The sequence below is a fragment of the Haemorhous mexicanus genome, chromosome 6 (genome assembly GCF_027477595.1).
Source record: "Haemorhous mexicanus isolate bHaeMex1 chromosome 6, bHaeMex1.pri, whole genome shotgun sequence".
NCBI lineage: Eukaryota > Metazoa > Chordata > Aves > Passeriformes > Fringillidae > Haemorhous > Haemorhous mexicanus.
This window is the reverse complement of record NC_082346.1, coordinates 31,196,810-31,213,650: the sequence shown is the minus strand read 5'-3', so window position 1 is coordinate 31,213,650 and position 16,841 is coordinate 31,196,810. Positions and strand designations below refer to the sequence as shown.

The following is a 16,841-nucleotide window of genomic DNA, read 5'->3' as shown; positions in this document are numbered from 1 at the left end:
GCACATGTTTTTCTTGGTTATCAGGGTTGGGTTATTTCACTCTGAATTTAAAAGTTGCCTTGTGTTTAATGTGTCTGTCTGGCTCACTACAGAATATACCAAGGTGGGTTTGGCCTTTTAAGTAGTGACTATTAAGCCAAGCCTGGGATCCTTATGATGTCAACAGCATCCTACTGAAGGGCTATTCAGAGGACACTTGGCTGGCCTGCTGAAGCAAGAGTCAAGATTTCTAAATGCTGTTTTTAAAAATTGTCATCTGACTTGTAGAAAGCTGAGTCTCTGAAACTACTTGTCTGTAGATCAGATGCATATGATCTTGATGTTAAATAACTGCATGTGTTGGTAGGTGGACCTCACTACTGCAGTGAGATGTGGGGGGAGTGAATAGTACCTCATGGCAATTAACTGAATACTTAATTTGTCTATTAACTGAACAGTTCCCTTCTGGTAAGGAGAATGTTCAAGTATTAAGTATTAAAAAGAAAGGGTTTTCCTAGCATTATAGAGATGTGTTATCCCTGGACTTCTAGTCTATAGATTAGGAGGTAACAATAAAGACAATGTTAGCAATAAATGTAAGAAAGCTGCTGCTGCTTTCACAAGCTACTCTGTATTTAATAAGAGTACATGATATTATGTATGAACAAGGTGAAATTACAGTCTTTTCTTCAGTTTTCTGTCTCTGATATTCAGAGGAGTAATATAGCAATAGGGGCAACTTCCTTCATTACTCTGTACAGCTTTGAGGCCTGTGGGGGCTGTGAAGGTTGTTACTCTGCCTAGCTGATCAGGCCAGAACCCAACTCTGAACATCCCTCTGAAGATGGCAAGGTAGGCCCATAGGAGGAGATGTGTCAGTTCTGTCCCCAGACAGTCCTTCAGAAACTTTGGCACTGGAGTGCTGGTGATAGTAGATGTAAAGCTGCATAAAGTGGGGAGAAGCTCCTGATGCAACCGTCTTCAGTTAAGCATTGTCTTTGGATCATAAAGGGGTAAGAATGTAGTGAAGGAAAGTGAACCCTTGAGTAGTCTTGGTATCTCCTTTTGAATATCCCTTCTGTGCAATGGAATTTCAAACTTGGCATTCATTTAGTATGTGTCTCCTGATGGGCAGCCAGCCCTTGGTAGGTTTTGAACTAATGAGATCAGCTATTTCTAGTATCTACTTCTTGGTTCTGCTGTTGGCAGCAGTTACACCAAACATAATGAAGGCTGGATGCCAGCTTCAATTTGAATGCCTCTTTCAGCATTTTTGAGGAATTGATTTAGGGACCAAAGTTTGTCGAGCTATCGAATTATAATGGGTGGCATTCTCCATCCTGGAAAATCTACAAGAAAAATAATTTGTGATGGAAGAAGTGCCCTTGTATAGTTTTATTTCCATTGGAGCTCAACCATGAAGATGTGGCTGCCAAACTGAGTTTGTAAACTATGTTCAATCATCGTGTCCCCCTACAAGATTATCTTCTAGCAGAATAGAGCAGTTCCAGAGGTGGTGGTGGTCTTCATACACCTGCTCTATAATAGTGTCTAATACATATGGCTGTGACTGAAGGGTGACAGTGGTTGTGGTGTAGGCTAGAAAGTGGGGAGAGGGTATCTGGCTTGAGGTAAACTCAGTTGTATGTCTTGCTGAGTACTTACATAATGTGCCTTGTGCGCATACCAAAGGGATTGGTGCTTGTGTAGGACACAGTGTTCAGGAGGTTATGAAGCCATCTTTGGTAAGACTTTATATCTACTTTTTGCAGTGGGCAGTCTCTGGCGTGGCTAGAAACTTTTGTTTTATTGGGAAAAAAAGGTTATGGGAGGAGAATATGTCATTTTTATCTTGCTAGTTTGGGGTATTTATAAAGCTTATTAACCGACTTGGAGACTCCGCTTAGAGTAGGTGCCCACTCTTCAGCAATAACACTGTGCAAGTAAAGGGCAAAGTGCTTTGACTTGTTGAGAGAGACAACATGAGAAAGTGCTTAAGAGAAGGGGATCCAGATGAATTGATATCAAGTGATGAAGACAAATTTTAGGGGCTTTGGGTTTAAAAAGAAGCCCTTTATACCTATCAGGCTACTGATTAAAAATCAGCAGAGAATTTGTACTTCATCAAACAGCTTATTCGTTTAAGAAAATACTTCAGCAAAACTTAGTTGTCATCAGACATGCTTGCAGTTTATGTGTAACCCCACAGAACATACCAACAACTCACGTGGAAAGCTTATATCAAGACTATTCCAGTACTCCAAGCTCTTGCAAATGGGGAAGAAGGATTCCTAGGCTGACTGCACAGCCAGTCCTGCTAGAAGTAGTAGAGGAGGGAAAATAGGCTCAAGAAAGTATTATTTCACAGCCACTTTCTGTAAGTGGCTAGACTTCCCACAGAAGTCTACAAATCCTGGAGCTGACTTCTGGTGGTTTATACAGTGGAGGGTAAGAAAGTACTTCAGTCTCTATGATTTGAGAGAACTGGGGCCAAGAGGGAAGAGTCTGTGCAATGTTGTGAAGCATTCCGTTTGCTAATGTTTGGGAAGTGTGGGGATCACTCTTTATGGAAATCTTGCTTGAATTACTGTCCTTTGTTGAAGCATACACCTGGTATTACTTCAACCCTTCTGCTTTTCTGGGAGCTTCTTTTGAAAGAAACATATCCCATTACAATGGAATGGCTGACTTCTCACCTAGTGACAGCACGAAATTGTAATCCTGCTACATTTGCTAGTGGAGATTAACAGCTTCAGCTATCATTATGACAGACTAAAGTAGGGCATACAGTTACTGAGAGATTAACTTGGCATAAGGTATACAGTAGGATGTTTTGAGTTTGTTTTTCGAGTTATGCTGAATAAGCACAGGACTCCTTAAACTGGAAAGACTGGATTGTATTATTAAACAATACGATTTGGTGAAGACAAGATTCCACATTTTATATTAAAGGAAGTTTTGCTGTTATTGTCTTGGGACAAGAAGTTCATTGCTTGACTGTTCAAACATTTGGATTTTCTATCTGGTTCAACATGTATAGTAGCAAAGGTAAAGAGAAGAAATAGTCCAAGTTAAACATACCTCTTCTTGTCAATGTGTTTGACAAATTAAATTAAATCTTAAAGTTTTTCTAGGCTTACATGTTACCTTGGCTGCAGGAATGCTTTGAGGAGGAGAGTGAGTTTTAACAGAAACTGAAGTAATTACTTCATATAAATTAAATCATTCTCTACCCTAATACTGCCAGACTTACTAGAAAGATTTAAAAGTTGTGTTTTAGAAATGTGAGACTTAAGATGAAGTTCCTGTTTTGTGTTTAAGTTTTGGTTTCCTCCTCTGTTCAGATGATTGGTGTACTGAACTTATGAGATGCTTAAAATTGTGACTTAAAAAACTGAAGTTGGATTTTATGAAGGTGATACAGGCATGTGGATATAAAAGTTGTGTGGGCGAAGGGATTATTTTAAAATATGAAATTAATTTCTTGTCCCTGGAATTTTCTGTCCCACAAGTAAATGTAGTTCGGCACTTCCATAAACTTGCATGTCAAAAACAAAAAGAGAGGATTTTAGAAGTTCACTCGCTGACTTCCATGACTTCTTTTTTTTTTTTTTTTTTTTTTTTTTTTTTAATGAACAATGAAATCACAACAAGAAAAAACCCAGAGAGCTGCTCTGAGATGAAGTGCAATTCTAAGGGTTTCTCCCAAACCCTTGGTGAGCTCTTCTCCCAAACCTTTGGTGGGCACTTCAAATCCTCCCTTAGGCAGCTTCTCTGGATCTAGTACCTCATCTTCTAAAAACAGAACACAGCCTGCTGCATCATGTTTGGGGATCAGTTTGCAAAGAAAACGAAAGTATTATTTCCTAGCTAAAAGTAATCTAACAGATGAAGCATAATCCTTAAGCTCTGCCTTTTCTTGTAGTTTACACAAAGCAAAGATTGAGGGAAGGAAAAATCACTGTAGAAAAATTAGGTTTCTAGCCTGTAAGAGCAAAAAACTCTCTTGAATTCGACTCATGCAAATAAATCTAGAGTTTGCTGGCTTTGCAGTGTGTTCCCATACATTTGTGCAGCCTTTACCATCCTCAAGCACAGGCTCTGTGCTTTGAACCCCTTCTTATTTGCACAGCTGGAGGCTTGGGGTTGAAACATAAGTGGTGCTTTAACTTAGGCTAGACTCTTCACTTTTTAGGAGGGGTGACTCAAGGAATAAAAGTGTTACAATATCTTTCTTGTAAGTACCTTCTACCTGGGGGAAGTGCTCTTCTCAAATTTGTGGGGAAAGCCTTAAGTCTTGGTATAAAACTGTAGGATGCTAAAAAACCCCACCCAAGGACTGTAACTTCTTAAGATGCAGGACTTTGAGAACCTTTGTCTTAATAAGTTATCCAGGTGCCAGTCAAGTACAAACTTGAGTGTTTCCAGAAAGGGTATATTAAAATAAATAAATCTCTTTCTTCCCCTGCCCCAAAACAAATGACAGACTTCCCAGGAAGTTCACTTTAAAAGCCTTTTTTCACTTGCTAGATTCTGAGGCTGCGTGGGCACTTTAAGGACAGAGGCTGGACAAGCCCGGTCAGCTGTTGGGAGTTTGGTGGCTCTGGTTGATATCTTTCTGCATGTGTAAGACTGCAAACCCTGAGAGAGTTTTTAAGACTTTCAAATTCTCCTCTTTGTACTCCTAGGAGCGAGGCATTTTGGGTTTCTGGCTCAGAACAGGATCTCTGACCCCTGTGAAACCTGCTAGGATTATGGTTCTATGGCAGGAAATTTGGCTGAAGACCAAAACCAGTGGTTGAAATTGAAGTTCTTGTGCCCTGTAGGCAACCTGCCATAGGGCTGAGAATCTAGCCATGATTAAAACTGGAACTTGGCTCCAGTTCTGCCTCCAGAATGGCTGGTTGCACCAGTTCAGAGCCTGAAACCAAGGCATAAAAATGTGAAATGATTCTTTCCAACAGCAACAAAAATGTCGAGAAGTTTATAGTCTTCCTTAATGTGTAAAATGGTATGGTTTTCCTGGGGAGTTCTCTCTGGGAAGGACTGGCTCATTTGTACTTAAGTCAGGCCAGTCTGAGTACTTTGACTAATGAGTGGGTGATCCGTGCCATATGAATATACCTAGATGAATCACCTTTCCCAAGACATGTTCTAAGGGTCTTCAAACTTGAAATCTTCCAAAACAGGAGTAAAGTATTGCATGTGCTGCTACCTCAGTTTTGTTAGGCGGCAGCACTCTGCAGTACTAATCTGAAATGAAGCTGCTAAGTAGCAGAGGCACTTCTATTTTGATCTGTAGTGAACTCTAGATTTGTTTCTCAATAGATTTCCACTTTCTCACGTTCGTGTCATTTGTGTCCCTTGCTCCCTCTTTTCCCTGAAGCCTTGCTAAGGCATGTTACTGTGGTACTACAATGCCTTGGCCATTTCTTGTTACCTCCATCACAAAAGGCTGTGCTGTTCTGTTTGTGCTTATAATGTACCCAGATGGTGAATAGAATGAGTGACCACCAAGCTCATTTTCACTTGTGGGGTCAGACCTTTTTCTGCTAAATAACACAAGTATTCCCAGCTGCTGTGCAGCTGCAGGGAGTCTGCTTTCCTTCACAGGCATTAAAAACCCTTTAATCAGTGTTTGTTGTTTGTCAGCAGTGGTGTTGAGGTGTGGAGAAAAAGAACAGATATGCTTTGTTGGCAAAGTTAACTTCATTCTGACCTCTTATCTTTCCTTTTTCTTTTCAAGTCTGAAGAAGTAGAAAGCAGTTTGGGAAGTGGTTTCTGCAAGCACCTGTGTAAATGTATTTGCTAAAGGAGGAGGTTTGTGTCCTTATACAGATAGAACGTTTGACATAAAAAGATGCTCTGAGAGCTGCATTGAACTGGAAACTCCTTAGGGCAGGGACTCAAACTGGCTGGAATAGGCACTGTGCAGACTCCCTTAGTGTAAATAAATGTTACATAAATACAAATACTGTTGCTTAATACTAGTGTTACTTATCTTAGTATTGAGTCTATATTCAATGGATCCCATTTGCAGTCTGGTCAATTTTAACTTTTTCCTGAAAAATAGATTATTCCTTCTAGTTTTGGAAGGGGGGGTTTGTTTTTTTGTTGTTTTGGCGTTTTTTTTTTTTTAAGCTGGGGTTGTTTGGTGGTTTGTTTTCCTTTTAGTTGTACTTCTAATAGCTTTCGTCTCATGAAGGAAAAGGGAGGAGTTAAGAGCTGATAAGCTGTCTCCAATCCCGTTTGCTTTGGATGTAGTCTGTTCTGAAACAAATGGGAACACAGAAATCAAGAAGAAGCTTTGAGAAATTTCAGAGCTAAGATAATTATTTTCCTCTTCTTTCTAGATGAAGCTTGGAAACCTGCTGGTGCTGCATGTGTTTGCAGGTTTGCTTTTTCCCTGAGTCCAGGTTTGCTCGCGTTGTGTGTCTGTGTATAGAGCAGCGAGCACTGCTCTGTGAGTAGTGATTTTGTTTGTAAAGTCTGTCTGTGTGTGCATCCTGGAGCTGTTGGGACATCAGGCTTTGATTTGAGCTTTGAAAGTCATTGTAGGACATTTGGCATTAAAGGCAGAATATTTACCTTGCTGCTCTTCCCCTGGAAAGACCAGAGAATCACATTCCTGTCTCAGCTGTGTCTGGGGAGGGTGGGTACCAGGCATTAGGGCACATTGCTCACAGCCCTCAGCCCAGCTCAGCAGTATCTCCAGCAGTGAGTAAGGGCTCTTCTGAAGCAGGGCTGTGCCCTTGGGAAACCAGTGCCTGCTTGCTCAAAGTAGGAAATAGAAAATAAAAATCAAACTGACTGTATATGGATTGTGGTCCTAGCTGTTAAAATTACAGAACCAAGGGGTCTCCCCATGGCAGACACATTTTAGCATTCATCCATTCTTTTTCTTCATGCAGCTGAAGTTGCTTACAGTGGAGGTCATGTTCTTAGACCAGCAAAATGCTAAAGGAAGACTTTTTGTGCTGGGCAGGAGGAGATGTACACTCAAGACATTTAGTATATTAAATATCTGTGGGTGGTATGTATTGACCATCACTTCTGTAGCATGAATGCTTACCTGCTAGAAGGGTGACAAAGAACCACCATTTATACCTGAATGCTGTCAGGGCTGCTCACCAAAGATATGGGCTGTGAGCTACAGTGGAGGAGGTACCTTACTCTTAGCAGGAGTTTTTGAAGCCCTTTGGGTCTCATGGAGATATTGCTGGCCTTTCTGGCAGCGTGGTTTGCTTGCGTGAGAAGAACTCTGATCAGACAGGTGTGATCCTGGATCCTTCTTGAATTTAATGCAGACTTACACAGTTACAATCTACCTGAACAAAACAAGCACCATCTTGTGCAACTACGTAAACCATAAACTTTTTTGGGCAAGGCAGGTGTGGCATCTTCAGTGTCTGGAAAGCACCGAACATGCTGTGTGGGCGCCCTACTGTAATCCAAATTACAAATGCTAAAAAGGCTTTTGATTTTTTTTTTTAATTTTTTTTTTCTAATAACATGATTCTTGGCTTAATTTGGGTAGGCAAGAACTTCACAGGCTGCATTGGGGTGCTCTGCATGTTTCCTCAGGCCCTCATAATTAATCAATGTCGAGTTGTTTCTCTGTCTGCAAGGAGGCACCTGAGGAAAGCTCTTCCACAGCCTTAGGTTTAACTTGCTTGTCAGCCCTGAGACCAGCTTTCTATTTTTTAGAATGACAAAGGGGTGTTCTTGATGTATAAGTCCCCTCTATACTAAGTATTTTGGTACAGGCTGCAGAAGGCTAGAGTTTTCATGATACAAGATGCCTTTCAATAAGTTGGTAATAATGTTTGATGCTGAGACCCAGTACTCCAGATTTTCTTGTTGCACCTCTGGCTAACTCATACCTGTGGAACTCATCTTCTGACAAGGAATTTGCAAAAAGTTTCATGTCAGTAACTCAAGTCTCCAGATGTGATAAATGGGAGGTCTGTGTGTTCCTTCTAAACCAGAATGGCTCCTCTGTTGAACTGAATACTTAATTGCTGCATGTGCACCATACTTTTCTATCAGGCTGCTCTGCTTTGAAAATCTGTTTATACATACAGAAACCTGAAAAGCCTTGTCAGTCTTTCAGTGTCTGACATCACATGCTGGGAGGAGGCTTCAGCATCTTCAGTCTGTTGCACTTTGAGTGTTTACAGTCACTACCAATATTTGCATTTTGGGGGCAATAGAAAGACATTACTGTAGCCAGAGGAATTCTAAGTTAAGCTGTGATAGTCCAGCCACTGAAAAGAAAAAAATCTGGTCCAGCTTTACAGTGTTTTTATAGTCTAGTCCAGGTCTCTATAAACAATTTAAAATTGCCTTCAGGTTTAAATTTTCCTATTTCCCATTTGGAGCAGGTGTTGCCAGGTTATAGAATGTGTTGCAGAAAAGGAACAAAAACATTTCAAAAACACTGTGCTGTAACAAATATGTCAAGTCTGTGACAGATGAGATTTTAAAAAATGTTTGCCCCACCAAAAGTAAAATGAATGCAAATCTTGCTTACTTTTCCTAGCTGTCATGTTTAAATAGGGGGTTTAGCAATGCATTAGTCTTCAAATGATCCTGCAGTACAGTATGAAAATATGAAACTTCTCAATTGTTTTTCATTTAACTGGGGAGAAAATATTTTTTTTGTAATGAAAAAAACTACCAGTAACCAAATTTCAGAGATGGCATGTTCTTGGAGTGGTTAAAAACCAACCCAAACTAGGCTTCAGGCAATGTTTTTTCAACAGTTTTAACCTCAAAGCATAGAGTAGACAGCTTTGTAGGAAACTGTAACACCAAGGTGATTATGGCAGTGACTCACACTTCCCTGTAAGGCATCCAGCTATCAACACACTTGGAGAGCTGTGGCTCTGTGCATGCAGGCAGGGTGTCAGTCAGTGCCCGTTTGCCAGCCAGCTCTGAACTGCTGAGCTCAGAACTGCTTTGACAGTGGGCTGGGATATCAGTGTGTTAGAGAGCAGCTCTGGTGCCCCCAGGCTTGCAAGAGGCTGTGGAAATGGGAGGTAGGGATGGGGAAGTGCAAGGCAGGTTTGACTTGCTTTTTCTTTCCTTAATCCTCATGCAACTTGTTTGAAGAAGTCCTCTGAAATCTTCCTGTGAGCAGGTGATTGGGTTTGGGCAATAATTAAAGGACTGACAAACCACTAAGTGGGGTAGTATGGAAAGAGAAAAAGGCTGCTACTATCACGACTTGCCAAAAATTTCTGCAAGCAAGTAGTTATGGAAAGATGAATGTCAGTTTGGATCCTCAGGAAAACAATATGAACTTGGGAAAGAAACCTGGGTGTCCCTACAGACAGTTTAGAGTAGAGTTAAGGGTACAGCAGTAAACTCCTTCCAGATGTTGGGATTTGCAGGGAACAAGCAGACATGAGGTGGGGACTCATGTGCATTGTGGGTTTCCCCATCACCAAAAACAAGGCAGAATGCCAAGGAATACAGTAGTGATCATGATATGGAGAGAAGTGGTCTGGGTGAGAAGTAGGAAGGTTGTGATTATTCAAACTGTGCAAGACTGGCAAGGGATGCTACATTTGTACAAAATGGGTTGCATCATAATGGAATGCTCAGGAAGAAGAGGTATGCAGAAAGATTATATAAATTCAAACTTCTGAAAGGAAATAGATTTTCACATAGTGTGCAGTTAGCTTGTGGGATGCATGGAGTGCAGTTGCCAGCTGCGCTGGGTGTCATCAGGAAGAAACAAAAGGTGACTTAGGGAGTGTGCAGGTATGCTCTACCAGGTGGTATTCACAGATGATATAAACAATACTTTCAAAAACATCACTGGTGGTATGAAACTGGTTACGTGCATGGTTCAACTACCAAGGCCAATCTTGATAGTTTATTTGTATTCCTCTGTCTTTGGTGATAAGTTTATGTGTCTGACTAAAATTGTCTAGTGCAAGATACTGTTTGTGGCACAGCACTGGGCAAGCTAGGCTGTTGTGACTCAGTATTGCCCTTCCCGTGTGGGTTGTGTTTGGCTTTGCACATCTTACTTTTTTAGAGGTGAGGCAGAGTGAGTAATGTTTCCATTTTATTAAAAAGAATGGAATAGACCGTTAATATTTTTTAAAGATGTACGTGTTTCATTTAAAGTTCCCTTCAGGCAAAGTCAGCTTTGTTAGGCAGCTTAAAATGCATTATAGTCGTATTGTTATTGTCATAAAGAAAAAATACACCATGCTCAGTTTTGGGAAACCAAACAAAACCACTGTTTTTTCTCTCCCTCCTTTCTTCACATCCTTCAGTTTTTAATAAGCGACCGTGACAGAGACCCGCAGTGTAACGTGCATTGCTCCAGGTCGCAGTCCAAGCCGCTGTGTGCCTCTGACGGCAGAACGTACGAGTCCATGTGCGACTACCAGAGAGCCAAGTGCCGCGAGCCCAGTCTGAGCGTCGCGCATCGTGGCCGCTGCAAAGGTAGGTGGGTTCCAAATGCCTCAGGGAGGAGAAATGGGAGGCCTACCTTGTAAGAAACTGAATCCTTAGACCTTTGAGTTTAGTACCATGCTCTGAGAGTAATCTGATCTGGAATTGTGCATTCCTGCAAGCCTGAGTGTCTGAGTCTTCGTTTAGGCAATAGAGTATGAGCTGACTGAATTATCAATGAAAGAAGGCAAAGGAGCCACAGACATCACTGGAAAAGGGCTGCAATATATTTCTGCAGACAGAAACAGCTGGCCCCATGGAAGTAAAAAACGAAATCCTGAAAGCAGACTTCTTCTTGCTACCTGTGCTGATGAGGAATCAAGAAACCTTTGACCCATTGATTGACAAGAATTTGGAGTGGGGAAGAGTATCATGTACACTAGATGTCTAGTCCCTTTTCAGACATACCCTTGCCTTTCTGTGCTGAGCTAATTAAGGAGGCAGTGCATGCAAGGCTTTACATGGCTTTTTTTGTAACATTTGCTGTTACACATCTACTTAGAAGTTCAAATACTGTCCCTCAATTCAGCTCTTTGGCATAGTTTAAAGATGAAGTTGAAACTTTTTTAAAGAGTTATTGGTGTCTTGTTACAAAATGATTTGCACTTACAGTAAAGTAAAAAATAAAGTGGAGTCCATTTTCTGAGAGCACACTTGGCTCAGAGGGCAGATGGCACAGGTGTTTTTGGCAGTGGATTAATGTGACAGGAGAAACTCATTAAAATCCATGTGACAGGATAAAAAGAATTAATTTAACCCTGGAATTTGTTTATAAAGGCTTTTTTTTACTATTGTAAAAATGTGTCTTTGTTAGAATTACTCGATATAAAATGGAAATATCTTTTCAGTGTATTGACAGACTTTATAGTTCAGGTGAACTATACTCTCTTTTAAACAGTTTCCCATTGGAAAAATCTTACTTGTATGATTTGTTTGTTTGTTTTTCCATTGCTGCTAGATTGGTTTATGGCAGTTTGTCCCATAGAATGGTTTGAGGCCTTTGAATTAGGCTTTTTTCTAAATACTGGAAACCCAGAACCTTTCTTCACACAGCTTAAGAAGCACTTGGATTGTTCTTGCAAGTGATGCATTTTTGAGTATCACATTAAGAAGCGGTATGGTGAGAGTCCTATTTTTGCTTTCATTCCTTGAGCAGAGTGTCTTAGATAAGCAGCTCTATAGCTGATATTGGCATATAAACTGGCACTGTTCAGTTGCTTAAAACATGAGATCTGATATGCAGTACATCCATATACTAAACTGTCTGTCTGTGGAAGTAGACAAAACTTGCTTCCCAAACTACATGGCCTACTGCATATTGTGATTCCAGAGTCCCAAAGAAGTAACTTTTTTTTTGTCTTGGGCACAGGTAAAGTATACTTTCTTTTTGCTCTCTGATGCAACTGTAATGTTTGGTTGAAGCTAACTTGCATTCTCCTTTCCTTTTTCCTCTTAGCCTGTGGTACTATACAGTACCTAACAGCCTGGGAATGTTTGTAAACTGCAAGTCTTGCTTTTAACCCACTGATGCTCCTGCCAATCCCTGTGAAGTAGGAATATTCTTTCAACTATCACATGCAAATTTAACCTAGCTGGTGATTTCCATATGTGCAGCTCTTGAAACGTATTTTGTTTTTCATGCATTAGGAACATGACCTCTAGTGCATAAAGATCACAGTTGTTGGCAAATCCGGGCAGTTGTGAGACAGCTCTGCTGAACTCCAAGCTGTTGGCTGGGTCTGTATTATGTACTTGCAAAAAAGGAAGGTATTTCCAGCAGTGTTGAAGCACTTTGTACTGCAGTAGGACATTGGGCATATCCTGAGCAGCCTTCACTCCTCCTGCATGACACATGCTCTACAGGAGAGCACCCATGGAACTGTAAGGGATCTCATGGGCCCTCGAGCTCAGTCACATACAATTGTGATAGATACTGCACCCAAAAGCTTATCCTTATGGAATGAGAAGTTTTAACTTGCACTTCACTCTCTGGAGGGGGAAAAATAGCAGGCAACTAAAATAAGTAGAAGAGAAATTATCCTATGGACAGCAAGGCATAGTTCTGCAGCCCAGATTATCATAGGCTTCCAGTGTATATGCTGATGGCTTGAACTGTGCTTGTGCCAAAGAAAACAGAATGGTTTCCATAGTGAGAACAGAACCTTTTTGATTCAAGTTAATGCTCTGTTCTCTCTCAAGAATCTAAGGACCTTTAAAGATGAAATCTTGCCAGGCCTTTGGGAGCTATAACACTTATTCAGCTCTTGTTTGTTGCTAGCTTCCTCACGTGCTTTGCAACGAAATTCCTTCAGTGCTAAATTATCTGAACTCCCTCCAAACCCTCACACATCACAAAGGGTTAAAAGTCAGGAGTAGCTTAAAATGATCAAATTATGGCATCCTTGACAAATGGAGCCTCACTGATGAGATTCTAGAGAATAGTTCCAGATGCTATAGCTGTGTCTAAAATACACAGCCAAGCAATGCTACCTGGATCTTTTCTCAGGAGGTGTCATAATATCTAATGTTAAATAAGAGTTATACCTCAAAACTTTGCAGGAGTGAAGGACAAATACTTGTTAATCTTGACAGCTTGCCAAGAGTCATATATGCAGTGATTATTTTACTGGTGGGTATCTGTGGCTTAGAATACATTTAAATTCTGTGTTAACTGGTTGATTTCTAGGAGCTTCTTTGGCTTATTTAATTACTATGTGGGAGTGTTCTAAAAGTTCTCTTTAGATTTATTAATTGGATTAATAAGTCTGCAGGTACAGAATTTGTTCTTATCACAAGTCACTGTGTGGAGTGAACCTATCTGTAAGTTACTGGTGGAGATTGTAAGAGGACCTTCAGCCTTTCTCCTGGGACCCATTAAATGAACACAGTTTTTGGCTAATGTGCTAAAAAGGCAGTTCTTCTGACTGGTGGGTTATTTGAAGATAATCTTCTCTACCTACTATTTTCATTGAACTGGAGATGATATTTTGAAACCACTTTGTCTGCTCACTAGATCCATGTGTTTTGTCTTCAAATTTGCTTTACTCTCCCTTGATTGTGAGTAAGAATGTCCTTCCTTGGCAGCAGTTAGTAAAATCTAAACTGTATCTTTCAATCACTTTGCAAATTTAGGCATGTTCTGAATAAATTAGGGAACTCTGGAGTAGGAATGCAATGTGTATATCGAAAAAGGAACAGAGTGCATTGATGTGAAAGGAAGACAAGAAGGTGACCAGGAGTAGTCATTGTGGATGGGGAAGTCATGCTTAATCAACCAGATTGCCTTCTACAGTGGGTCAACTGGCTGGATAGAGGAGGGAAGAGTAGTGGGTGTTGTCCACCTGGACTTCAGGAAGGCTTTTGACACCCTCTCCCATGATATCCTCACAGAAAAGCTCAGGGAGTGTAGACTGGACATGTGAACAGTGAAGTGGTTTGACAGATGTGTGAATGCCAGGTCTCAGGGGATTGGGATCAGTGGCACAGGGGTGGTTGGAGGCCTGTCACTAGTGGTGTCCCTCAAGGTTCAATATTTGGTCCATTATAGTTTAATTTCTTCATCAATGACTTGGATGAAGGGACAGATGCCTCTTAAACAAGTTTGTTGATGATTCAAAGCTGGGAAGGCTGTGGAACTTTTCAGAGAGATCTGAGGGCTGGAGGGATGAGGAGAGTGGAACCTTATTGAAATTCAAGAGAGTTTAGGGTCCTGCACCTGGGAAGGAATGACTTCCTGCACCAGTACAGGCTGGGCGCAGACTTGCTGGAAAGGAGCTCTGTCGAGAAGGTCCTGGTGGACAACAAACAGTCCATGAGCCAGCAGTGCCCTTGTAACCAAGAAGGCCAGTGGGATCCTGGGGTGCATTAGGAAGAGCATGGCCAGCAGGTCAAGGGAGGTGATTCTGCCCCTCTACTCAGCCCTGGTGAGGCCACATCTAGAGTGCTGTGTCCAGTTCTGGGCTCCTCAGGAAAGAGACACATGGAGATTCTGGAGAGGGTCCAGCAGAGGGTGACAAAGATAATGAGGGGACTGAAGCACCTCACTTGTGAGGAAACACTGGGGGTTCTGAGCCTGTTTATCCTGGAGAAGATATGACTGAAAGGGGACCTCATCAGTGTATACTATTATCTTGAAAGGAGGGTGTCACAGGATGGATCCGGGTGTTCTGGTTGTGCCAAGCAATAGGACAAGAGTCAATGGGCAGACACTGGAACACAGGTAGTTCCACCTGAACGTGAGAAAGAACATTTTTACTGTCAAGGTAACTGAACACTGGAACAGCTGCCCAGTCTCTTCCCCTGAAGAAATCTGTAGCTGTCTCTTCTTAGTCCTGAGTAGCATGCTCCAAGGGACCCAGACTTCCAAAGGAAGTTTGAGCAATATGACCTCCAGTGGTCCCTACCAACCTGAACCATTCTCTGTGGGTGAACAAGTTTGAGATTCCAGGTGTAGGTCTTCACCCAAATGAAGTGGAAAACAGTGAGGAGAGTGACTATGATTGATATCCTGTACAATAGACAGGCATGTTTTTGTAGTTTGCTGAGATCCATTTATGCAAATACACAGATAATTGAGTAGATGGGTAAGAACCTGCTGAATTAGTGTAGCTGAACTGCTTCATGTCTGATGGAGACCTGGGCTATATGAGACAGTTACCTAATGGAACTGAAAATAGTTAAAAAGCTTCTTGGATCAATTTTTGCTGTTTGAACTTTGGATACAAACATAGGAGAATTAAAATTAAGTAGCTTTTATAGATTTTAGTGGTTGCATTGTATTGATTTGCTGCTAGTGTTATGTGAATCCTGGAGAGGTTTTACTCTGTATTGTTAGGAGAGCTTGGGTCTTTGTACCATGATGTTGTATAGTGTCAATACTGCCTCTGCCTGTTGAAGAGAGGATGCTGGAATTTTTGGAGCCTGTTCAGGAGTGCAGTGTGTACATTATGAGGGACACGGTGGTCTTGTTTGAATAAACTATTCATGGATAAGATCAGCCATGGTAACTAGCCAATATCATTGCAAAATCCAAATTATGTACACCTGCATTGTGCTGATTAGGCCAGGGATGTCAAAAATATTTCTTGTAGTTAACAATCTTCTGGTTGCCAGCTGCCAGCTTGAGAATTAATTTTCTTTAAAAGGCAGCTTTCTGAGCTACAGTGAATCTGTCCCAAGTTTGAAGATATTTAAAGTAAAATTCAGCAGGTCTGCTTTCAAAAGCAGTTATGCTGTTTTGGTTTTTCACTTAATGTAATGGAGGGAAAAGTGTCCAATTTAGTCTGCTTGAACCATGAAACTGGAATGCATTAATGCCACTCTGGTTTATAAACATGATGTTTGATATTCCAGATAACATTTCTAAAAACATGCAAGAAAGTGCTGAAACACTTGGGTAAGCAGTCAAAATGCAGAATAGGGTATATGAACCTACAATCATAGGATCAAGCTTTAGTGAAATTTGTAATGCATCTTATTTGGGGTAAGCTATTTGACAGTTACTTTTTAAACACTTGGCACTTATGTAATACTTTACATTTTCTAATTAACAAAGCAAAAATAGCAAGGTGAAGTCATCCCACTGAAATCACATGTTGATGCAAACATTATAAAAATACCAGCCTGTGGAGTGAGGAAGAGAAGGATTGACAGTCCTTTTAAAAACAAACTGGTAAATGTTGATCTTAAAGGCACTGTTTTTACTGGAACTGATCTGTGGAAGACTGACAAAAAAGATAGCAATATGCACGCACCTCTCCACCCAGCGTGGTATAAAGGTGTTCCAAATCAAGGCTGTGAAAAGACTGGCATGCCTTTTGGAAATCAGTGAGGGAGAATGGGAGAAGTAATCAGTCCTGAGTGTTCATGAAAAGGAGAAAAACTGTCTTCTCTGTACTTGAGCAGCAATTTGGGAAGAGTCACTGCTTGAGCCTGTGATTGAAGTGCATAAGGTGCTGCAACAATGATGAGCTCTTTAACACTGTGGTGTAGTGGTGGTGTGCTCTGAAGTGTGCTCTGCTGGGTGGGAGTAGAGAGTTCAATCTATAAAGGCCTGTTAAAATTGCCAGGAGAGACATGGTAACCTTAGCAGTAATGTGTTTATGTTATCTTCTGAAAGTAAGGGCTTGATCTTGTGCGTGTTTCTTTGTTCATTAGATAAATTGGACAAAGAAATGGGTTAGCTTCCCTTCTGCCTGGACTTCTAATGTACTTGTTCTGCAGGGGATATCACAAAATGTTTGTTTCTACCAGCTCCGTGCTGATGCATTCAGTTTCAGTCGTGTAGTTGTGAGTGTGCCAGCACTAAAGCAGGTGCTATATGGAAGTGCTTTATGCTTCTGTTTTATGTTCAGGAGAGGAACCAGAAATGCTTGTCTGCAGTCTTGTAT

The 16,841-nt window shown here is 41.1% G+C and overlaps 1 protein-coding gene across 5 annotated transcripts in view; it reads left to right on the top strand.

The window, feature by feature from the left end:
- Positions 1-16,841, top strand: part of SMOC1 (SPARC related modular calcium binding 1) — a 129,754-nt gene that overhangs the window by 30,361 nt on the left and 82,552 nt on the right. For all 5 annotated transcript variants that reach the window (XM_059849670.1, XM_059849669.1, XM_059849668.1 and 2 more), the window contains exon 2: positions 10,272-10,443. In XM_059849670.1, the coding sequence (XP_059705653.1) occupies positions 10,272-10,443 (172 nt within the window). The remainder of the gene's footprint in view (positions 1-10,271; positions 10,444-16,841) is intronic.